At 32.7% G+C, this 22,172-nt stretch overlaps 2 protein-coding genes across 2 annotated transcripts in view; both read left to right on the top strand.

Moving 5' to 3' along the window:
- The window catches only part of LOC126777981 (potassium voltage-gated channel protein Shal), a 168,338-nt gene that overhangs the window by 135,770 nt on the left and 10,396 nt on the right, over positions 1-22,172 (top strand). The window lies entirely within an intron of this gene.
- LOC126778000 (paired box protein Pax-5) overlaps positions 15,348-22,172 on the top strand; it is a 66,415-nt gene continuing 59,590 nt past the window's right edge. Inside the window, exons 1-2 of the mRNA XM_050501374.1 lie at positions 15,348-15,671; positions 16,558-16,614. Coding sequence (XP_050357331.1) covers positions 15,512-15,671; positions 16,558-16,614 — 217 coding nt within the window. The 5' untranslated portion in view covers positions 15,348-15,511. The remainder of the gene's footprint in view (positions 15,672-16,557; positions 16,615-22,172) is intronic.

Consider the following 22,172-nt stretch of genomic DNA (forward strand, 5'->3'; position numbering starts at 1 on the left):
GCCCGTTAAAAAAATCACGCGAGCCACGTGGTCCCACACCTGTGTCGTTTATGATGTTACGCGGGTTACAGATAAGGCGAAAGTATGAAATTGTAATATATATAGTTACGTATTGGTATATACATGATATATTTATATATACATATAGTTTTGAATTCTAAGATTATTTGTTAAAAAAACATTTTTTAATCTTTACACACTATCAATATAATAATTGGCAGTATAGCCTAACATCTTTGTCTTTTTCAAGACGAAAAAATAATTTTAAAAAGTAGTTAAAATAATAATAAATAGTAGTAGTTCGTTATGTGTGCACCCGACATTATACTTGTTTTCACTAATCACTCGCCACCCTTTTATTAATGGCGTGAAACTCTCATTGACTTATGAGCTGTATATATAGTTTATTAAAGTAAATAGTGTTACGGTGACGGTACTTTTCGCGCGAAAATAGAGTAAAATTTTTGAACCAGAGTGCAACATTTTTATGTAACATTTGTTTGAACCGTTTCTGACGCTAATAAATTTGTATCAATAGTTTTACTTTAAAGTTAAAATTACTTTTTTTATTTTAACTAATTCAAATCCAATCCAAATTTTAAAATTGAGATGTTTTGTAACACAAATAAACATACATGCACAATAACAGCAAATCTAGTAAAACTATCCCATACAGTTTTAATTAATTAATTATATGCGAATACGAAGAATTAACGTTTACGATGTATGATTATGGCAACATCAATCCCTTTTCCGTTATAGGGTTGCCACTTAAAATAATTTAAATAAATTTAAATATATCACCCGCGTAACAGGTGATGGATTAACGTGGGAATTGGCTTTCATTTACATTTATATTTTATTACCATAACTGTCAAAAAAAATTATTTTTTTTTATTGTGGTAGGACTTTGTGCAAATCTTACTTCCACTTAACCTGTGGCTTGCACTCATTCAAGAGTTTTTTTTCTTACTAAAGAAAGCCACCAATTTTCATCACATCACCACCTAATGGTAAATGGGACTACCTTTATACATCATCTTCAATTCAAGCTTTTCTCAATTGCTATTTGGCTGTAGAGTTTGTGATAAATGGGTGGTCTTACGATATATACGATAAGCCAAGATGGCCCAGTGGTAAGAACGCGTGAATCTTAACCGATGATCGTGGGTTCAAACCCGGGCAAAAACCACTGAATTTTTATGTGCTTAATTTGTGATTATAATTCATCTCGTGCTTTACGGTGAAGGAAAACATCGCGAGGAAACCTGCATGTGTCTAATTTCACTGATATTCTGCCACGAGTATTCCACCAACCCGCACTGGAGCAGCCTGGTGGAATAAGCTCAAAACCTTCTCCTCAAAAAGGGAGAAGAGGCCTGTAGCCCAGAAATGGGACACAGACAGTTACGGTTACGATATTAATGTATAGTATTTTAAATAACATATGTTTATTGCTAATATAATTTATATTTAAAATATATCCAACCGCTGACTCAATATGGCGCTATCAAGGAATCCGTTGAGTCAGGTGCTAAATAATCAACATTGTAGCTAAGTAATGTAATGTAACTCATTTAAGTAGTAGGTAATTGTTTTTTTTTATCTTGTATTTGTATGCAAAGACTTGTTGTCCGTGAATGTGTTGTATATTAATGTTACTTTAATATGCATGTTTTACAATCTAAGTTTCAGGATTAAAAATATGATAAAGAATTTGTATTAATTTGCAGTATAAGTATTCATTTCGTTGACAAGAATTTTTCATTCACTCGGAATGTGTGATAGTTGACTTCCTCGTAGTTAGTTGTTTTCGCGCTATTCCGGATTCCTTAGTCGGATGGTATTTAACCAGTCTTACCAAAATCTGGTGGATACAAATTTGGTAGAACTTCTTTGAAATGACACACTGGTCTTTGTGCAAGGCCGTCTGGGTAGGTACCACCCACTCATCAGATATTCTACCGCAAAACAACAGTACTTGTTATGGTAGTGTTCCGGTTTGAAGGGTGAGTGAGCCAGTGTAATTACAGGCACAAGGGATATAACATTTTAGTTCCCAAGGTTGGTGGCGGATTGGCGATGTAAGCGATGTTAACATTTCTTACAGTGTCAATGTCTATGGATATTGGTAACCATTTACCATCAGGTGATGTGGGCCACCTGATGGTAAGTGGTTACCAGGTGGCCCACATCACCTGATGGTAAGTGGTTACCAACATCCATCTCATCCGGCCAACCTATACTATAAAAAAAACATGCAGGTTTCCTCACAATGTATTCCTTTACCGCGGAGCACGAGAAATTAAGCACAGTGTTCAGTAGTGCCTCGTGACCATCACTTAACAAATGTAAGATAAAAAAATGAAAAATATACTATTATCAATGTTGTATTACAAAAATATATTATTCTGATTTTTTTTTTGGAAACTAAAATAAAAATTGTATAGTAAAATTTAATTCAATAAATCTTTGAGTCAAAGAATCTCCATCATGAAGTATAAATAAAAAAGCCATAAGTATTTAACTATGCTAAGGTATACCTTTAAAAAATAAGCGATCAAATTAGGTTAGTCAAATAATACATATTATTGATCTGTTCCTTATCTGTGATAATGACCACAGATAAGGAACAGGATTCCCGCGTTTAGGCGCGAACACGTGCCGAGCCGTTACGTCAGGTGCCACCCCACCCCTCTCAACCCCTCGCAGGTGGGTGTAACGACCTACAGGTTAACGAACATTGTTTTTTTATTTTTATTTTATAATCAAGTGATTATTTCTGTCTTGGGGTAGGTTCACTTCAAAGTGACATTTGGTCTTGAAGTTTTATACGTGACGGTTAGTACCGGCTGTTGACTTGTTACCAGCCGATTTGTCCGGGTCTTATTTGTTTGTACATCAATACTAATATTATAAATGCGAAAGTCGCTTTGCTGTTGCGCTATCACGGCTAAGCTGAATCGATTTTGATGAAATTTGGTATGGAGCAAGCTTGATAACCAAGTATGGACATAGGCTTTAATTATTGCGCGAGCAAAGCCAAGGTCAAAAACTAGTTGGTTTTAAATCCAGTGTTTTATATTAAAAAATAAAGTAAAATAACTATTAATGTTTGTAACTTTTGGGCTAAGAGCTCTTCCTCGAGAATGTTTAGAGTTTATGCCACCACGCTAGCACAATGCGGGTTGATGGATGTTTTTATTTATGTCGTTAATTAAAACTATCACGGACAGCACAATGCACAGCACAGACACAAAAGCGAAATAATTGTTATTTCGTTTTTTGATAAATATGATAAAATGTCTTATTTATTGATATATAATGTTACTATCGTTTTCATATATATATATGCTATGTACAACAGATAATTTGTACTAATGTTCTGAATTTGAAAGTGAGTGGCGTCGCGGAGATCAGCTATTAAATTATTATATTTCATTCATAGCAATAGTTTTCCTTAGCTTTTACTACAAGTAATAATACTATGAGTGCTAACTATCACGCAGGTCAATGACCTTACTTAATTGCTAAGTACACAATGATGGGAAAGTCATCGTTTCATTAATTAAACAATACACAGGCTATCAATGATATTCTAATAAATGACGGTACTTTTTTTATTACATAAGTTTATTATCATCGGAAGGACTTTGTATGCTTATAATGTTTCGTTTATTAAAATTATATTGAGATATTGCTCAGTAACAGCATGTGTATGTCCCACTGCTGGGCTAAGGCCTCCTCTCCCTTTTTAAGGAGAAGGTTTGGAGCTTATTCGACCACGCTGCTCTAATGCGGGTTGGTGGAATACACATGTGGCAGAATTGCTCATTGGATTAAATTACAATCGCAGACCACGGGCTTATAGTAAGCATCGCTGTGTTTTCATACGCCTACGTTATTTGTGTTTATGATTCAACTGATGGTGGTTACGGAGAACGTCTGCAGGAGCTGCATGATTTGAAACACATTATACATATTCACTATAACGTAATAAATAAGCGTGGCATGATGGGCTCCAAACGATTTCCTTAAAGGGAGGTGATTTTGCCTGTGGAATATTTGCAGTGTATTTATATACTCAAATATTTACTTTATATGCAACTTGTGTATTTTGAGAGAGAAGGTGTATCCGAACAAATAGTTTATTCATCTATAGTAACTATTATATATTTAATTTATGTTCTTCTTCATCATTTTAGATCACTGATATTTACCTTCGCTGACGAAATACCGGATAAAGTCTAGGATACTCCTAATCTGCTATCCCTAAGGCCTTGAGTTAGCAAATCCACCGTTGTTATGCAAAAATTCAAACAAAACAATAGGCGAAAAAATATGATAGAACCACTACGAGCTCTCAAGATCTAGTTCAGAACTCATGTCAAGATCACGAAGCGTAAATGTAACCCAGAAACGATAGCTTCCCACGCAGTCAATGTCGGGGTCGTGAGAAGACGACCACAATGCTATGTAACATTATGTCATATAGTAGTAACCGCGAAAGGAAAAATACTTTCGTTTGTTGCTTGGGAATGGGGTGGCGATTACATCACCTATGATATTCACCCGATTACACAACAAAGAGTTGTGATATCGTAAGAATCAATTGATTTGAGTGGAATTTACAATAAATTTACAAGAAAAGCCGAGATGGCCCAGTGGTAAGAACGCGTGAATCTTAACCGATAATCGTGGGCTGAATTTTCATGTACTTAATTTGTGATTATAATTCATCTCGTGCTATACGGTAAAGTAAAACATCGTGAGGAAACCTGCATGTCTCTAATTTCACTGAAATTCTCCGACATGTGTATTCCACCAACCCGCATTGGAGCAACGTGGTGGAATAAGCTCCATACCTTCTTCTCAAAAAGAGAGAGGAGGCCTGAGCCTAGCAGTGGGACATTCACAGGCTGTTACTTTTACATCAGTAAATGCAACTAAATTAATTTTCGATCTAAATTACCAATAAACAAAACTTTATTTTGTATATATATGTCAAACTTAGGCATAAAAATCACCAACTTAAATACCCCCAAAAATCCTAGTATGTATACTAATTTTGAGAAGATCTCAACTCTTTTAACAACCGAGTCAATCAAATACAATTAAATTTATGTATATTCTGCTTGGAAATCAACAAAATACTAACTGCACGCTTTTTTATCATTTATATATTGTTGTGCTAAGTAATATGCCTTTTTTATAAAAGTTTTTTTGATATACAACTTAAATCTATATGGGAAGTTAAAAATTACTGTGGAATCTTGTTATAGAAACAAATACCTCGCCCCGAGAAGGATTTATTGGATTTGCAAAGTCGGAAACTAAGAGTTTCACCGTTTCTTTCTAAATGATCTAGGTTATTTTAAATATATAATATTCTTATGAACATATTGTAAAGCCACTAGTTTACTGATTACTAAAAGCTCCAAAATTATAAATGGATCAGATCTTTTTGCAAAAGCAAGAAAATGACAATAAAGATTCGAGACGGATTGCCGGTTCAACATCCTGTAAATTTGTACTTTGCACTACACCGCTCTATATCTGCACTATCTATCAATAATTGTGACTGAGCTGGTAAAATTATCGGAATATTAGGCGTAATATCTTAGCTCCTTACTTAATCCAATTAACAGCCAACCACAGACGTGGTTTCCTGTACCTATTTTTTAAGGAACCAGTGTATTTGAAGGTAGACTTACTAATTATGACAATTGCTAGTCTGCCTTCCTAAAGAAAAAACAAAGAAGTGGTTCATTTTGGACATTTCAAAAACCATTCATCATATTTGCCGTTTTAATAAAGGCGAACCAATCTAGCTATTTCGACGGAAGCAGTATTAATGATAATGGATCATCATAAATTAGATGATGTCACGATACAACAAAATAATCATTGCAAAATGACCTTTAATGTCTACATCACAAGATTTAATTTAGATTGAAGTGCTTACAAAATAAGTTTCATCCCATTTGTTAATTATACACCAAATAAACCAATGTATGGTGATATATTTGGTTAACTTGATCCAAGGTCATCCTAGCTTTAGTGACACTGGTGTGTCGTTGATATGTCTAGACTATGCCAACCGTCAATTAGCCCAGCTTATCTGCTTCCATTGTTCTATTATTTCTAACTACTTCACTAGTCGTATTAGTCATTTTTACATTTTTGATTCTATTGGATTTTTTATCAAATCATTATGTTTATTCTGAAACGCTGATCATTGTCAAATTAACTTATTTGACTTCAATCTCAATGGTCATTGGTCGGTAGCTGATGACGTAATGAACGACCAATGATTATTTAGATTAGAGTCCAATAATCTGACTTTTACCTACCTTTCAGAAACTTTAGGTTACTGTTGGCTTAGTGCTGTTCCTTCACTGTCATAATCCGATGGAATATTCGATATTCGAAAAGTTCAGGCGTAGTAAAAGTCCTGCTTACTTCCAGACAACGTGCAGTTACTGAGAATTCTTTAACTGTAAGGAAATGTTATTTGCTCCCACCCAGGGTTTGGACCGAGGACGTTTGGATTGGCCATATAATATAGCAACTAAACCAACTGTCAACGAAGTAATAGTATCATATTAGGAAGACGTTTGTTCGTGCAATAAACAAGACTAGTTAACGATCAAATGTTTCCCACTTGTTAGCGGAAATTGTCTTTAAATATGCGCATTTAATCAAATAACCCTAAACTACAATTGTCAGTCACGCAATGCAAGCTCATGGGGTGGGTATGACCATCGGCATGCGGGGGTTTATTTAATGGCCACATTAAACGATTATCATATTTACTATGGGAATTTTCACGATTATGTTTTTGAATTATAATTTTTTTTTTTTTGAATGAGTATGAAAAAAAATTAATTATAAGGGATAATAGTGCATAGATGGTAATTATATGTTTTATTTTTTCGATAAATTTATTTAAAGAAAAATTGTAACTGTATAAAGCAAAAGTGAAACTCCTTTCTTAGTTAGAAATGTTTTAATTTGAAACGTTACATATTCAAACGTTTTGCAGCAGTTTTAGCGTAAATCTAAAATCTAAGATTTTGCAAAAATCAAGCGCTTTTAAAACATTAGTCTATTATTAAAGCGTAGATTCTATCATGAAGAACCTTGAGACTCAATGCTGATCATTTCATAATAATTTACAGATCTAACATGATTCATTTGTTTGTTTTTCTCTTTATTACACACATAAGATGAAAAATAATTGTACGCAGAAAATACTTAATGCCATTTTTAAATTATACATATAGAAAGACGGACTTATCCCAAACAGCGATCTCTTCCAGTCAAATACTACTACGATTGGTTGGAATTAATTTTATCCGATTTAAGGAATGAAACATATGCATAACATTAATGTATATACATAATAAGAACATACTACAAAAAACATACTACATTTAACTGGTGGTAGGGCTTTGTGCAAGCTCGTCTGGGTAGGTACCACCCACTCATCAGATATTCTACCGCAAAACAGCAATACTTGATATTGTTGTGTTCCGGTTTGAAGGGTGAGTGAGCCAGTGTAATTACAGGCACAAGGGACATAAAATCTTAGTTCCCAAGGTTGGTGGCGCATTGGCTATGTAAGCTATGGTTGACATTTCTTACAATGCCAATGACTAAGGGCGTTTGGTGACCACTTACCATCAGGTGGCCCATATGCTCGTCCGCCTTCCTATTCTATATAAAAAAAATACTTTTTTAATTTATATCAGTAATATGTCCAAATATTTAAATATTATTTGGTATGATACGCTCATACCAAATTAATTCCCAATATATATTTGGTATATGTTATATAAATAACATTATATTGACATTCTAATTTTTTTTTTTTTTTTAATAATATAATTACAAATAATTAAAAATCTATGATTAAAAATTGTTTAAGGGTAAAACGCCCGATTACATTTTTCAACGTGCGCTTTAGCAGGGGTCGAGTCAAATGTACCGTAAAATTGCTATTGTTTACAAAATAACTCATTTTTCATATATATTTTTTTTATTTTTGTCGGATTATCGTCACGCTCCAGCGGTAATTGAAGGGTTGATGTGAATGTTGAAACGTTTTAAGATATTTTAGAAATTTCGTTTCCTAACGTTTTATTGGAATATGGATTTCATTTCGTGAAGATACTTGGGGCCTAAGATATTAATCTCTTGTGACTGTAACACTGGCTCACTATCCTTCAAATCGGAACATAACATTACTAAGTATATAAAAAAAATTACGGCTTATTATTTGATAAAAATGTTTTTATTATATTTAAGTTAGTGTACATAAAGTCGAGATGGCCCAGTGGAAAGTCGAGATGGCCCAGTGGTAAGAACGCGTGAATCTTAACCGATGAACGTGGGTTCAAACCCAGGCAAGCACCTCTGAATTTTCATGTGCTTAATTTCTGTTTATAATTCATCTCGTGCTTTTCGGTGAAGGAAAACATCGTGAGGAAACCTGCATGTGTCTAATTTCATCGAAATTCTGCCACATGTGTATTCCACCAACCCGCATTGGAGCAGCGTGGTGAAATAAGCTCCAAACCTTCTCCTCAAATAGGGAGAGGAGGCCTTAGCCCAGCAGTGGGACATTTACAGGTTGTTACTTTTTTTTTTTTTAGTGTACATATACACACTTACACACTTCTGCTACCTGTTATCTGCTAGCGTTCCTACGTGTGTGGGTCTCTTGCTCTAATTAGCGATATAATGATAAATGGGTATCTAATACATACCGAGACCGGCTTGCACATACTTCTACCATACATTAACATACTATTAAATTCTGCTAGTTAAATAAACTGGATACATAATCCCATAATTTATCTGTAGCTGATGGCTGATAACGTTGTTTAATTTCGGCCTGAAGTAATTATATATAAATGGTACGCATTTAAAAAAATCCATTTAACCTGTCCTTGGGATTACGTCATTAATAAGGACAGGTTTCCACTGAAACGAGTTACCGGTAGGGTGTACATGGACGCTATAGTTTGTGGGACTGGGCGGAATAAATTATTTGTCTGAATCATTCATTAATTCGCTCGTAAATAATTGTGGTTGTATTTAAAGCATTAATAACGACAGTGCCAATCGTTCTTTAATTAATTCACTTGCAAATACTACTACTATTTTACAAATTACTTGCAAATAATATTACTATAATTATAGTCTACATTATGAAGAGCCTTTAGCTTGAGGTTTTTGAACGTTTATTCAGCGGTAGTTCAACTATTTTTGAACTAAAAAACTGCCGGGTACACAACAAATTACACAGATGTGTAATTTGTCTCCGGAATATTTAAATATATTGTTCTTTAATTCAAATGATATTTCTTTACTTATTTTTTAATATCAAATATTTAATTTAAAGGTCACTTATTTGTTGAAAACAACACACTTAAATACGGTGACGACAAAAATACGTCAAACTTTTCATCCATAAATTTTTTTGTCACTAAGTTCATTAATTTATGGTCACCCTGGCCATAATTAAATGTACCTTTGTCTAACATTTCGGTTTGAAACAATTGCTCACAGTTCAATGTCGTTGTTTTTGTCCATGTGAGAATCCCGCCATTTTAACGCAGCCATCTTGATTTTATCAGGATGATGAATAAAATGATTAAAGGATATTAAACTTTATAATGACTGATGCTTTTCCAAAACGTTTTTTTAACTTATTTTGTATGAACCGAGATTATAATATTATATTCTTGCGTACAATTACATTTTTTTATTTATAAAAAAATATACCTATTTTTTTTATATTGTAATGATAATATAAAGAGAATGAGCCTGTCTGGGTTATCACCAAGTCATATACTTATTCTTCCGCCAAACAGCAATAGTATTGTTGTATTCCGGCTTAAGAGTGAGTGAGGCAGTGTAACTACAGGCACAAGGGGTATAACATCATAGTTATGTGGAAGGCGCATTGGTGATTAAATGATAATTTCGAAGGGCAGTGTTGAGCCAGTCTGCTCAATATGCCGAAAACGATAATATATATATCTACTCATATATTTATATTATTAATTATGCCTTTCTGATCGTTCATGCAAGTTATTCAACGGTGACTAGAATTACAAATTGTGATCAATATACAGCATAGTGCATGCATACGCAAATGCGTTCAATACAGTATAGTACAGTATTTACAAACTCCTTGCTTCTATTGAAAACTTCTTCTACCTCCAATAATGTTGAATTGACCCGACCCAGGCAAGAATCCATGACCTTGCATTATAAGCAAGCTCAACAAATATGCAGTATTTTGTTTTGTTAATGAATAACAAAGAAAATTTGCGGCCATTTTTAATTCAGCGATGACTCAGTTAAACTGTTCGCAACTGTCATTTATTATCCTCAAATAAATGAAATATTTTATCTTTATTTATTTCATTTAAAGCTTGAATCCTTTGACGGGCTGGTTGGCGTGGTTGGTAGATTGCCTTTCAAGCGGTTGTGGGTTCGATTTCCACCTAGAACAGACATTTGTGTGCCTGAACATGTCTGTTTGTCCTGAGTCTGGGTGTAATTATCTATATAAGTATGTATTTACAAAAGAAAAGTAGTATATTTAGTATATCAAATTGTCTGGTTACCACAGTACAAGCTCTGTTTAGTTAGAGATCAGATGGCCGTGTGTGAATAATGTCCCAGGATAAGATATTATTGTCTCAATATTTCTTATTTTATCAATTCACTTTTTTATAATTATTAGTATTTACATTTATATTTCAATTTTCAAGTTATTTTAGAACACCTGTATAAAAGTAAGCAATTACCAAAATAATTATGATGACTTTGGCTTAAGTGTACATTTGTTGTACTACTTGTTGGTGTTGACAAATAAATAAATAACCAACGACCATTCATCTATTTTTAAATAATCATAACACATTATTGTAATAGAAAAAATATATATCTTATAATGGCGATAGTAATTTAATTACTTTTGTATTGCTTATTTAAATAACTTGATAATTATTTCAGAAACTGAAACCAGTATTGGATATTTAAGCAAATTTATTCATGTCATATATTATTATACGTACATTAAAGTGCTAAATGATTATATTATAAGTGTAAATAAGTTGTTAATAATTTAAATAATATCCGATGTACCTTTTTTTCTCGCTAGAAAAACGTTTTACTCACGGGAACAGTAACAGGGGTATGTGGGGCTCGTCGGTATCCAAGGCGCCGAGTGCGCCCCGAACATCGGAATACCCACTAAAAAACCAGCGGTACCCTTTCCGTCTTAACGAGGAGTGCGAAGGGATCGTTTGCGCATGGTACCGCGGCGACATCTGTTGTACCTACTAGACATACAAATTAACGAATTTTTATCATTACTCTTTGGATTCCTTGTGTCCTGGTAGTTAAGTGTGGTTCTTCGTAGACTAGGCTTAAAATCTTTAAAAACTCAAGTTTTATGTTAACCTGGCAACTTACATATGACCACTTATGATTTTATTTTCCAATTTAATCTCATGTTTCCTGCTATCCTGGTGGTTTGTTTGTATTAATTCCCAAATCTGAGAATCTACCAGTTAGATTTGAAAAAAAGTTTTAGCGTTAGATAGACCATTCATTGATATAGGTGGACTATAGACTATAGTCTACATAACATCACTCAACAAGACCCGAAGGCGGTATATTAGTTTAGTTATTTTGTTTTTTTGTTTTAATTTTACAGTATATACGATATTACTATGAATAATAAATTAAAAAAAATATATTTCTTGAAGTGTAGTTTGCAAATACATTATTTCGTTGCTATAATTTATTTGAATTTGAATCGAAGCAAAAATTGTTCATCGGAGATTTAACGACTATACAAAGATTTTGACCAAATTCATTAAATGAAAGGAAGGCTTAAAATATTCTCAACTATCGGGCTATTCCTGGTCATATTTTCGAATGTAAATCTTCTAATGATATATTATTAAAACGCACTCATTGTCTGGGTGTCAAAGTGTATCGTAGTTCCCACGACATTATATCGTTAGATTTATTTTTTCTTCACCTCTAAAGTGACAAACATCTGTTTGGTAGTGAAGGCTATTTGGCGGTTTTTATATTTTTTTAATCACTGCAAATAAATATTTAGGTTTCGATTGATTGAGACAATTATATTAAAATAAATTTTATTAATGTTGTTACGTAATTAATAACTATTTATTTAATATTATTAATATTTGTATGGTAAAATTTTGTCAATTGTCCAATTGGTTGAGCACATCACAGCCTAAGTCATCGTTATTTATATTTTTTAAAAATAAAGGTTTTTATACAACCAATCATTGCAACCACATAATATTATTCATTTACTTTATTTATCAAACATATATTAAAAATATAGTATTCCCATACAAAATCATTTATAATACGCGACAATCATGAGAGCGTCACAAGGTTCATCTCGTAAATAACATGACAACGACAAAGAATTACGTATGTACATACTTTGCAATATTCTGAAAGTTTTTTCAAATTCGTTTGATAGATTTTTGAAACAACCGGTTGCAAGTTATATTACGCAAGCGTGTCCCGACATCAATTTTCTCCTCTTAAAGATAAAATTTCTAATGTATTAAGCTGATGTATTGTAGAATGAATATTCAAAATTTCTTTTTTCAGTCAGTAGTTTTGACAGTGCTTTGATATGTGTATCTACACATTGTGATTCGTTCATTAATTCAGTCGTGTTTTTTTAATATGAGATTTATTTGCATTATATATTTATAGTAAATAAGTATGAAAATAACAAAATAAAAAAGAGATTCCTTTTAAACACATTACAAAGAGGAACCAAATAATAAAAATATTATTAAAGGATAAAACGGATAATCGTTAAAATGAAACAATACGAAATTAGCGATGTGACTGTAATTAATCATAATTATTATATTGTCACCATATCTCGAGATCTATCTGCCACACGTCGCCTCGTGTGTTACACTCCATTGTGTAGCTTTTCCCACAACCTTGTGGATATAACCTTTATTATACAAACGTACGTGGGTTTGAATCCCGGAGTTAATACATGTGTAAATATATTTAAATGAATAAAATCAGTGTCTGTTTTTAAGTAATACTACTATTTACCTACCCCTCCAATTAAGCTACAGCATTAGAAGTGGTGACGATAGCCCAGGTCCAGGATAATAGGTCAGGATAGAACAGCGACTCTTACATCGCTAGATAGTCTGTACACCATTGCGCTATTGATGCTTTTTATAGGACTGGACATACTTTTATTACCAGTAATAACGCTATCGTATGTCACTCGTGAAATGTAAGTAACCGACGTGACGATGACACGCTATTTTGATTCGTATATCCTTTAAACGTTATACTTATAAAAGTCAATTTCGCATATCACTCTGACATTTCGTGATCGTTCTATTCTCAAGCTTCAATTATGCTTTTATCGTTAAGCGTTCGACGCATATCGGAAATGGCAGGATCAGCTAATATAACTGGTGGTAGGGCTTTGTGCAAGCTCGTCTGGGTAGGTACCACCCACTCAACAGACATTCTAAAGCAAAACAGCAGTACTTGTTATTGTTGTGTTTCGGTTTTAAGGGTGAGTGAGCCAGTGTAATTACAGGCACAAGGGACATAACATCTTAGTTCCCAAAGTTGGTGGCGCATTGGTGATGTAAGCGATGGTTAACATTTCTTACAATACTATTGTCTATGGGCGTTGGTGACCACTTACCATCAGGTGGCCCATATGCTCGTCCACCTTCCTATACTATATAAAAAAAATCTAATCTAATAAGGTTCAGCTAAAAAAACCGAGATCGAAGCTATCGAGAGATATACTACGTGATAATATTTTTATTATATTCACCTTCGAAATGCTTGTAAATAAGACAGGCATACTAACTGTCAAATTAATTATTAAATACAATAATTATTATATTATTATCATTTCAAGCATTATTATATATATAGTATATTAAACCGAAAACTGCTGGTGATGGTAGAGCCGTAATCTCCATCCCTCCCCACTTAGCTTACTTACTTAGATTTAAGCTGTATTACAGTTTAGGGAGTGAGGGAATCATTTCGATTTTAATGTTATGTGACGTTTCGTTGGTGTAATAAGTTAGACAGCTCTAACAGTTATATGGTCTATGGTCTAGTTGACCTAATTTCGAATGCATACGTCATTCGATAAAAAAATAGTTTTTATAATAAAAAAAATGATATTTTTTTAAAGCTCTGCAACATCTCTTTATCTAGTAGCAAATGTTTTCACATTTGAATATGAACAAAGCTCGTCCAATAGATGCGGCGAGCGTTCCTTTGTCGGAAGTTACGAAGCCGCGACGTGTTTGATGCGGTATTATTAATTTATAAACACTAGTATTCGTCCGCGACTTCACCCGTGCCTTGGTTAACCCGTGCCGTGCTTGGGGGAGACGTTGGTGGTTGGGAGAGGGGTTGTTATAAAAAGTAACCTATGTCCTTTCTCGGGCCTCGAGCTTGTTACATACCAAATTTCATCAAAATTGGTTCAGTATTCAGCCGTCAAAGCTTAACAGGCAGATAGATTTACTTAATAATAATAATTAATGATTGTACTTTTTTAAGTATACAACAAATAATATAATATAATATTTATAATATTGCAATACATAATAAAAATAGGATAAGTTTGATGAAGTAAGGTCTTGTGATCCGTCTAACCGCTTTAAAACATTTTGATAGAATAAGTACCACATCTTCTCAATAAAACGTTAGCCCAGTGGGACTTGCGTCGCTTATTTATATTAATTGAAACATGCCACTTCTACGCTTTCTTAGATCGTCGTAACGAGATAGAAAACAATGCTTCGCCGGGGCACGATGTTGTATTTGTTTAAACAAATAGCAACATTTTATTTGCAAAGCGGAACACTTGATTTATATTCGTTTAAATTTAATGTACAAATGAAATTTTGTTTAAAATTCGCTGATTTTATCAAATTTTAACCGACCACGCTGTTAAAGATGGTTTCTTAAAATAGTTTATAATTAAATATTTTTCACGTGGCTTACCAATGGTAACAATATTTGAAATATCCAATATATTCTTAATTTCTTACGTTCAGTAAATTTTCAAATATTTATTGTGTTTTATTAAAATTTTCATCTTTTATTTCAGGTAAAATGTTGAAAATGCGATCGAAATTTCGCAAGAAGCTGCGGTGACAGTACCACTTAAAATGTGACAGTTCAGTGAAACAATAAACTAAGTAAAACTCATAACTAACTCAAAACTAATAATACTCGAAAAATCCTCTTAGTTTAATTCAAATGTGCCAACACTAGTGACCACAGAGTTATTATAAAATAGACAGGATTATAAAAAAAAATATAAGTGGTGTTTTTAGGAACTGTTCGCTACGGTTTAGTGCGTCAGCAAAATAATAAATATTATAGTTTTATAAGTGTGATGCAAAAGGATTGAAAAATGGATTTGCACGCTCCACCGTTAGTTGTTCACGGGTATGAACCTCACGCGCCTCTGCTAGAGGTTGAGGGTCTGGACCCTCATAGTCCCCAGCAGAAGGTCCTCATCCATGCCCCAATCCAGAGCCAGGAACTCATCAGCACAGACCACAGGAATGGAGGTAAGATAGTTTAGATAGTTTTAATTTATAACCTTTTATTTAATTTAAAATCCATTTTATATATTAAATCGTATACTTTTAGCTATTTATTTAAATTGATATCCAAGGGTTCGTGTACATTCAGCTTATGTTAGTTGATTGCAAATTGAAAAAAATGTGGTGTCGCATTAAATGCGGAAATAATTACGATACTTTTTACTCTAAATATATAAGTAGTCCAAAGGTCAATATAATTATAATACTCATAGTTATTAAAATACATGACTAAATTAGTAATAAAATAATCATATTCTTAATTTTTCTCATAATGTTGATGACGTCACAGCACTATTTCTAAAATCATAAAAAGTTTTAACTACTTAAATGAATAAAATTTACTATGCAGAATTTATTATCAATAAGCAATAAGGCTGACAGTGAAATTGTAAAATGTTGCCAGTACTAAAAATATTATTAATTATTATTTACTCAAATTATTTCCTCTCCTAATTTTTGTGATGTATCTGGATCCTGTGAGGACGTGGTCATCTGTAATACAGGTCCGTGCTTATTATAGAACCTTACTCGAAACATATATATGACTGACATTAGTTATTATTTATAATATAGTTCCTTAGTTATATTAAATGGATGCTGTGGTTTCCTATAATTGATTAATTGATAAATACCTAGTGCTTATGTAACATAAGCTTGTCATGTGTTTTCCTTGTTGGAGATCCAAATTTTTTTTTTAATTTAATTTTTAACTTATTTTATAAGTCGAGGTATTGTTTTGGAAGGACAAATAATTAATTATTTATTAGTAAAGAGTGTTATATGTATTTCTATATATAAAGCGTTATGTATGAAACGATTATGTATAGAGCAGATGTGTCATTTGATATAGAGTATGAATTCGCAGATGAGCAGTACCACGCGCACAGCAGTAACCAGAGCGGAGATGGTGAGTCAGATATTATTATACAATAACAATTAAAATACATATAAAGACAGGTAGGTATGAAGCCGAGATGGCCTAGTGGTTAGAACGCGTGAATCTTAACCGATGATCGTGGGTTCAAACCCGGGCAAGCACCACTGATTTTTTATGTGCTTAATTTGTGTTTATAATTCTCTCGTGCTTGACGGTGAAGGAAAACATCGTGAGGAAACCTGCACGTGTCTGATTTCATTGAAATTCTGCCACATGTGTATTCCACCAACCCGCATTGGAGCAGCGTGGTGGAATAAGCTCCAAAACTTTCTCCTCAAAAGGGAGAGGAGGCCTTAGCCCAGCAGTGGGACATTAACAGGCTGTTACTGTACTGTACTGTACAGGTATGTATATATTATTTATATTGGTAACTAAAGTCCGGGTTAACACATACATATATAAAAAAAAACGAAAATTCAAATTATGAACACATGTGATACGGTGAAAAGTAAATCAAAATATATAATTTATAATAATAATAGTTTGAATATAAAACCTTACATTGATATTGGTTTGTGATTCTTATTATTCGTTGTCTCTGTCTTTCAAATTAAGTTTATCCAAGTATAACTGAGACAGACTTTCAAATCATTCAATTTATGAATAAATCAAACGAAAATGAACCTTAATAGCTTATGAATTTGGCTGACTGAAGAATCAGACCAGACAAGAAGCCAATATGACCACTGAATTTACAATTTAAATGATTACTCAAAACAGTATTACATAGATATATAAACGAGTTTATAATTAGAAGTTACAATAACAAAATAATTTATAACCTGTCTAGTAAATTCGTAGCTCTACAAAACCGATAGAGTTCAGTCCGCGCGTTACGTAACGATGATATTGTTATTTTAATTAGCGAATTCAATTACATTTACTTTCACTGCCTTCACTTCTGTTGTTGTTAATTTAAAAACGAATAATTAATATATATTTTGTATGTTTTGCTTTATGAAAACAAACTCATGCAAAGTTAATACTCTAGATCCCACTGCTGGGATAAAGACAAGTGAATATGTACTTTATGTAAATAGGATTAAGGTAATTTTTGAATCAATTACAATTTTCATATATAGAATTTATATCTTGTTTGTTATACTTAACTGGAAAAAAATACTGAACCAATATTCATAAAACTTATACCAAGCAATGCAGCGCGTTTTTGATCCAATCGTGATGAATTGAAATTTCTAAGTAAAAGTAGCGTGTCCCATAGCTGTGCTAAAGTCTCTCGTTTCGAGGAGAGGTGAATAAACATACATGTAAAAGATTTTTATCTGACATATGTATACTGGTGGTAGGGCTTTGTGCAAGCTCGTCTGGGAAGGTACCCACTCATCAGATATGCTACCGCAAAACAACAGTATTTGGTAGTATTACGGTTGGAAGGGTAAGTGAGCCAGTGTAAGTACAGGTACAACGGATATAACACCTTAGTTCCCAAGTCTGGTGGATGACATGAGACTTTAGTGCAGCCCACTGGAACACGTGATCTTCTCTTAATATTTACGTATTTGTTAGAACCAGTGTATAGTAATCTCGCTGACGCGTCCATTGCTGTTTCAATGCTAATCAGCTGAAACAGAACTGAGCAAGAAACGGACTTGGACTGAAAACACTTTTAGATTTACCTTACAAGTGATGCACGTGACCAGTAGGGCTGTTCGGTAAAACGAAAAGTTCGAGTCACCGCAGAAAACGGTCGTGAAATGTCAGAAGATGATATGCAATATTGACCGTTATAAGTAAAACATTTTATGAATACAATTTGACAATGAAGTTGCTGCATTGGAATCGGATCGGATGTAGATTCTAAACAAGAAACGTCTAAAAACTTAGTCGACACTCGTTTAATCACAGTGGATATAATATTGAGTTTTTTTACTTAAGATATTACATACAATTGATATTTTTAAGTTTACATATATATACGTATAAATAGTTGATTATATAAGCGTGGTGACTCAGACTACCGTCGAAGACATGAGTGCCGGTGGTAGTGTGAGCGGATTTATAAGCGGTAGCGATTTAATACAGCCGTATATTTATGTGTTGTGTGATGATTCCGTAATGCATTCTAGTTTATTACTTGATTATTTTTATTATTTATAGTCAAACCTTTTTATATATTTAATTTATATGCTTCACACACGCCAAAGTTATATTACGAGAACACGGATTTATTCAATAAATCTACAAGTGAAAATAATTCATAATTGTTTGCCTGTGTCATAATTATTAATATATAATATTTTTATTTATTATTATTGTTCAGGAACATGTAACTTGACTTAACTAGGGTCACTGAATAATGACGTCAGAAGCGAGCTATACTTGTGTAGGCATATTTGTCAAAAATATAGTCAGCTCTATAAAGTACTAAAGAATATGAAGTACATTAATACGTAGAGTTGCTTATCAGTAAATTTGATAAAATCAAAAATGTACAACTTCACTTAATATATTACAAACTTAACTAAAAAAAAAAAAACATCTCCGCTGTCAGTATCGCCGTAGCACATTATAACAAAACAGCAGCCAGGACAGGTAATTTCACAGTGATTTAGACAAGTGTACGGTAACAAAAAACGTCTCATTCACTCAACACGACTTCACCGACGTCGCTTGAATGAATGAAATCAGTGTACGATGAGATTTTTTAATGTATAATCACTTACACACAAGTAATAATTTTATTTTTTTAAATATAGTATAGGTAGGCGGACGAGCATATGGGCCACCTGATGGTAAGTGGTCACCAACGCCCATAAACATTGGCATTGTAAGAAATGTTAACCATCGCTTACATCGCCAATGCGCCACCAACTGGGAACTAAGATGTTATGTCCCTTGTGCCTGTAATTACACTGGCTCACTCACCCTTCAAACCGGAACGCAACAATATCAAGTACTGCTGTTTTGCGGTAGAATATCTGATGGGTGGTGGTACCCAGGCGAGCTTGCACAAAAAGCTCTACCACCAGTAAATTGTGAAGTAAATTGAGACAAACATATTTGCGGTTATTTCAACTTAACTTGATTACTTAATTGATTAAAGTTATTAGTTGTAACTTATGCATCACTTAAGTGGGTTAGGAGTTTTGGTCTTACATATTTAAGCATTACTGCTCCGCTCTCATAGGTTGAGATATGATTTTATAATCTTTAAGCTTTCTCTCAATATATAAGCTATATTATGCAAAACATTTCTTAACAAACAAACTTTACATTTATAATATTAAACATTGTCGTATTTAGTTTCGTCAATATCACATACAACAAAGTAGGTTTTATTAAAGGAATGCATTATCTGTTTTTAATATATTCGTAAAATTAATAGCTTTAGAGAAAATAGTTACAAAAATAATTTTATATCAATTTGTAATGAAAAACAAAATTGATGATTTTTGTCGCAATTTCTTAGTAAGTTACATAACTTGAAGAACTTAACTTTAAAAACAATTTGATAGCTTAAAATTGAATAAAAAAGTTGTAATGACTTTAATGGCAGAATACTAGTTGATCTGTATATAACTATGATATGAACAAAGAAAAAAACGTTTTAAATTCTAATAAATTAAAAATATTAAATTGTCCACGTTTAATTGTATGTACTTTATTTATTTGTTCGACGAATTAATGCATTAGTCAATAAAAAGATTTAAAAAAACATGGCAAGGAAAAAACATATTATAATTTTTTTTATCTGTGCTCGATTAAAAATTAATCATGTTAAATAAGTTTGAGGTTCCATAACGTATTTAAGACTCCGTGAGATTACTAGATTTTAATTTAATACGCACGTATACTTCTTAGCTTAAGAAGGCTTTTATATTTAAATACAAAAAATACATTGCACAAAAGACATGCTATCAGTTCTACCAACATAAAAAAATGCAACAATGAAATATAAGCAAAAATAAAAAGAAAACTTACTTTTACTTTGCCACTAATATTTATGATTAAACGGACGTTTGTATTAATTTTTATTTGTTTTTATGTACATGTTTACGTACTTTTAAATTTAGAATAAATAAAATAAATCAATTTCAATTGAGTAAATGATTTTTGAAATCGATTTATAACAAAATCGTATTTATAAAGCATCAAACTTATTAAATCAAATGTATGTAGGTTAGGAATAGTATGTTTACTTATTAAAATACTTACAATTATGTTTAATGTTACTTATTAAAATTGATAGTATATTTATCTCGTATCGTATGGAAACCTGCATGTATCTGATTTCATTGAAATTCCGCCACGTGTATTCTACTAACCCGCATTGGAGCAACGTGCTGGAATAAGCTCCAAAACCTTCTCCTCAAAAGGGAGAGGAGGCCTTAGCCCAGCAGTGGGACAATAACAGGCTGTTACTGTTATTTATCTCTTAGTATAAGTTTTGTAATATCGTGTCGATGTTGTTTTTGTCGTCCGTTCTCTCGCTCCCAATGCGCGGTGCTCACGCGCATCGAAAGCGAAATGCTTGAAAAAACGCTACGTGACCGGCGCATGCGCTGTGAAGGGTCGCCGTTTGCCTTTGTGACGTCAGACCGACTTGGTACACAAAAATATTTGGATTTTCAAGCACAATTTAATATTTAAATTAAAATTGTAATAATTACATACATATTATAATAGAATTATTTTTAATACCAGTTCTAATATAGAGTCAATATAAAAACCATATTTATTTATTTTTTTGTACAGAAAATCATCAAGACATTTTAAAAGACTTAAACATTTTTTGTCCTTTTTAACCCCACACTTTAGAACGAGATAGCTATATATTTATTTCTGTTCAATGACTTTGGAGTATACTTACAAAAGACTCACAAGCCAGCACTTATAATATTTAAGTCTCAATATATTTTTTATATTAAGGTTGATAGAAATAAATGTATAAAAATCCCAATAGTTTAGTGCAGGTAATCGACACCGCACCGCAGACTTCCTTGGGAACCAGTTCGATTCCTCATTACACACGCTTCTTATTTTATTTTATTTTCTTTAATAGCCTTTGCTTCTTACATTGGGTTACAAAATTGTATTGTAATTTAAAAGCTGTGATAAAGTAAAGTCGTTATTGCAATTGTCTTCAAATTGTTTATCATAATCGAAGAGTAACAAATATAGTCAAGATGGCTCAGTGGTTATAACGCGTGAATCTTAACTCACGATCGTCGGTTCAAACCAAGCACCAGTGAATTTTCATATACTTAATTTATGTTTATAATTCATCTGTGATGAAGGAAGGGAAAACGTGAGGAAACCTACCTATGTCAAATTTCAACTTATGCCACATGTGTACCCGCCAACCCACATTACAGCAGCGTGGTGGAGAAAGCTACTTCTCCTCAAAAGGAGATATTTTACATTACTTTAATTTATAGTTCCAAATAAAATATAATTAATTTTAATTGCTAACAATAGTTGTTGCTAAAAGAATTTTGATAAGTTTCGTTCATAATTTTTTCTCTGGTTTTAAGTATTTCTTTATACTTTTACTGGTGGTAGGGCTT

This window comes from Nymphalis io, chromosome 24, assembly GCF_905147045.1.
Source record: "Nymphalis io chromosome 24, ilAglIoxx1.1, whole genome shotgun sequence".
Taxonomy (NCBI): domain Eukaryota; kingdom Metazoa; phylum Arthropoda; class Insecta; order Lepidoptera; family Nymphalidae; genus Nymphalis; species Nymphalis io.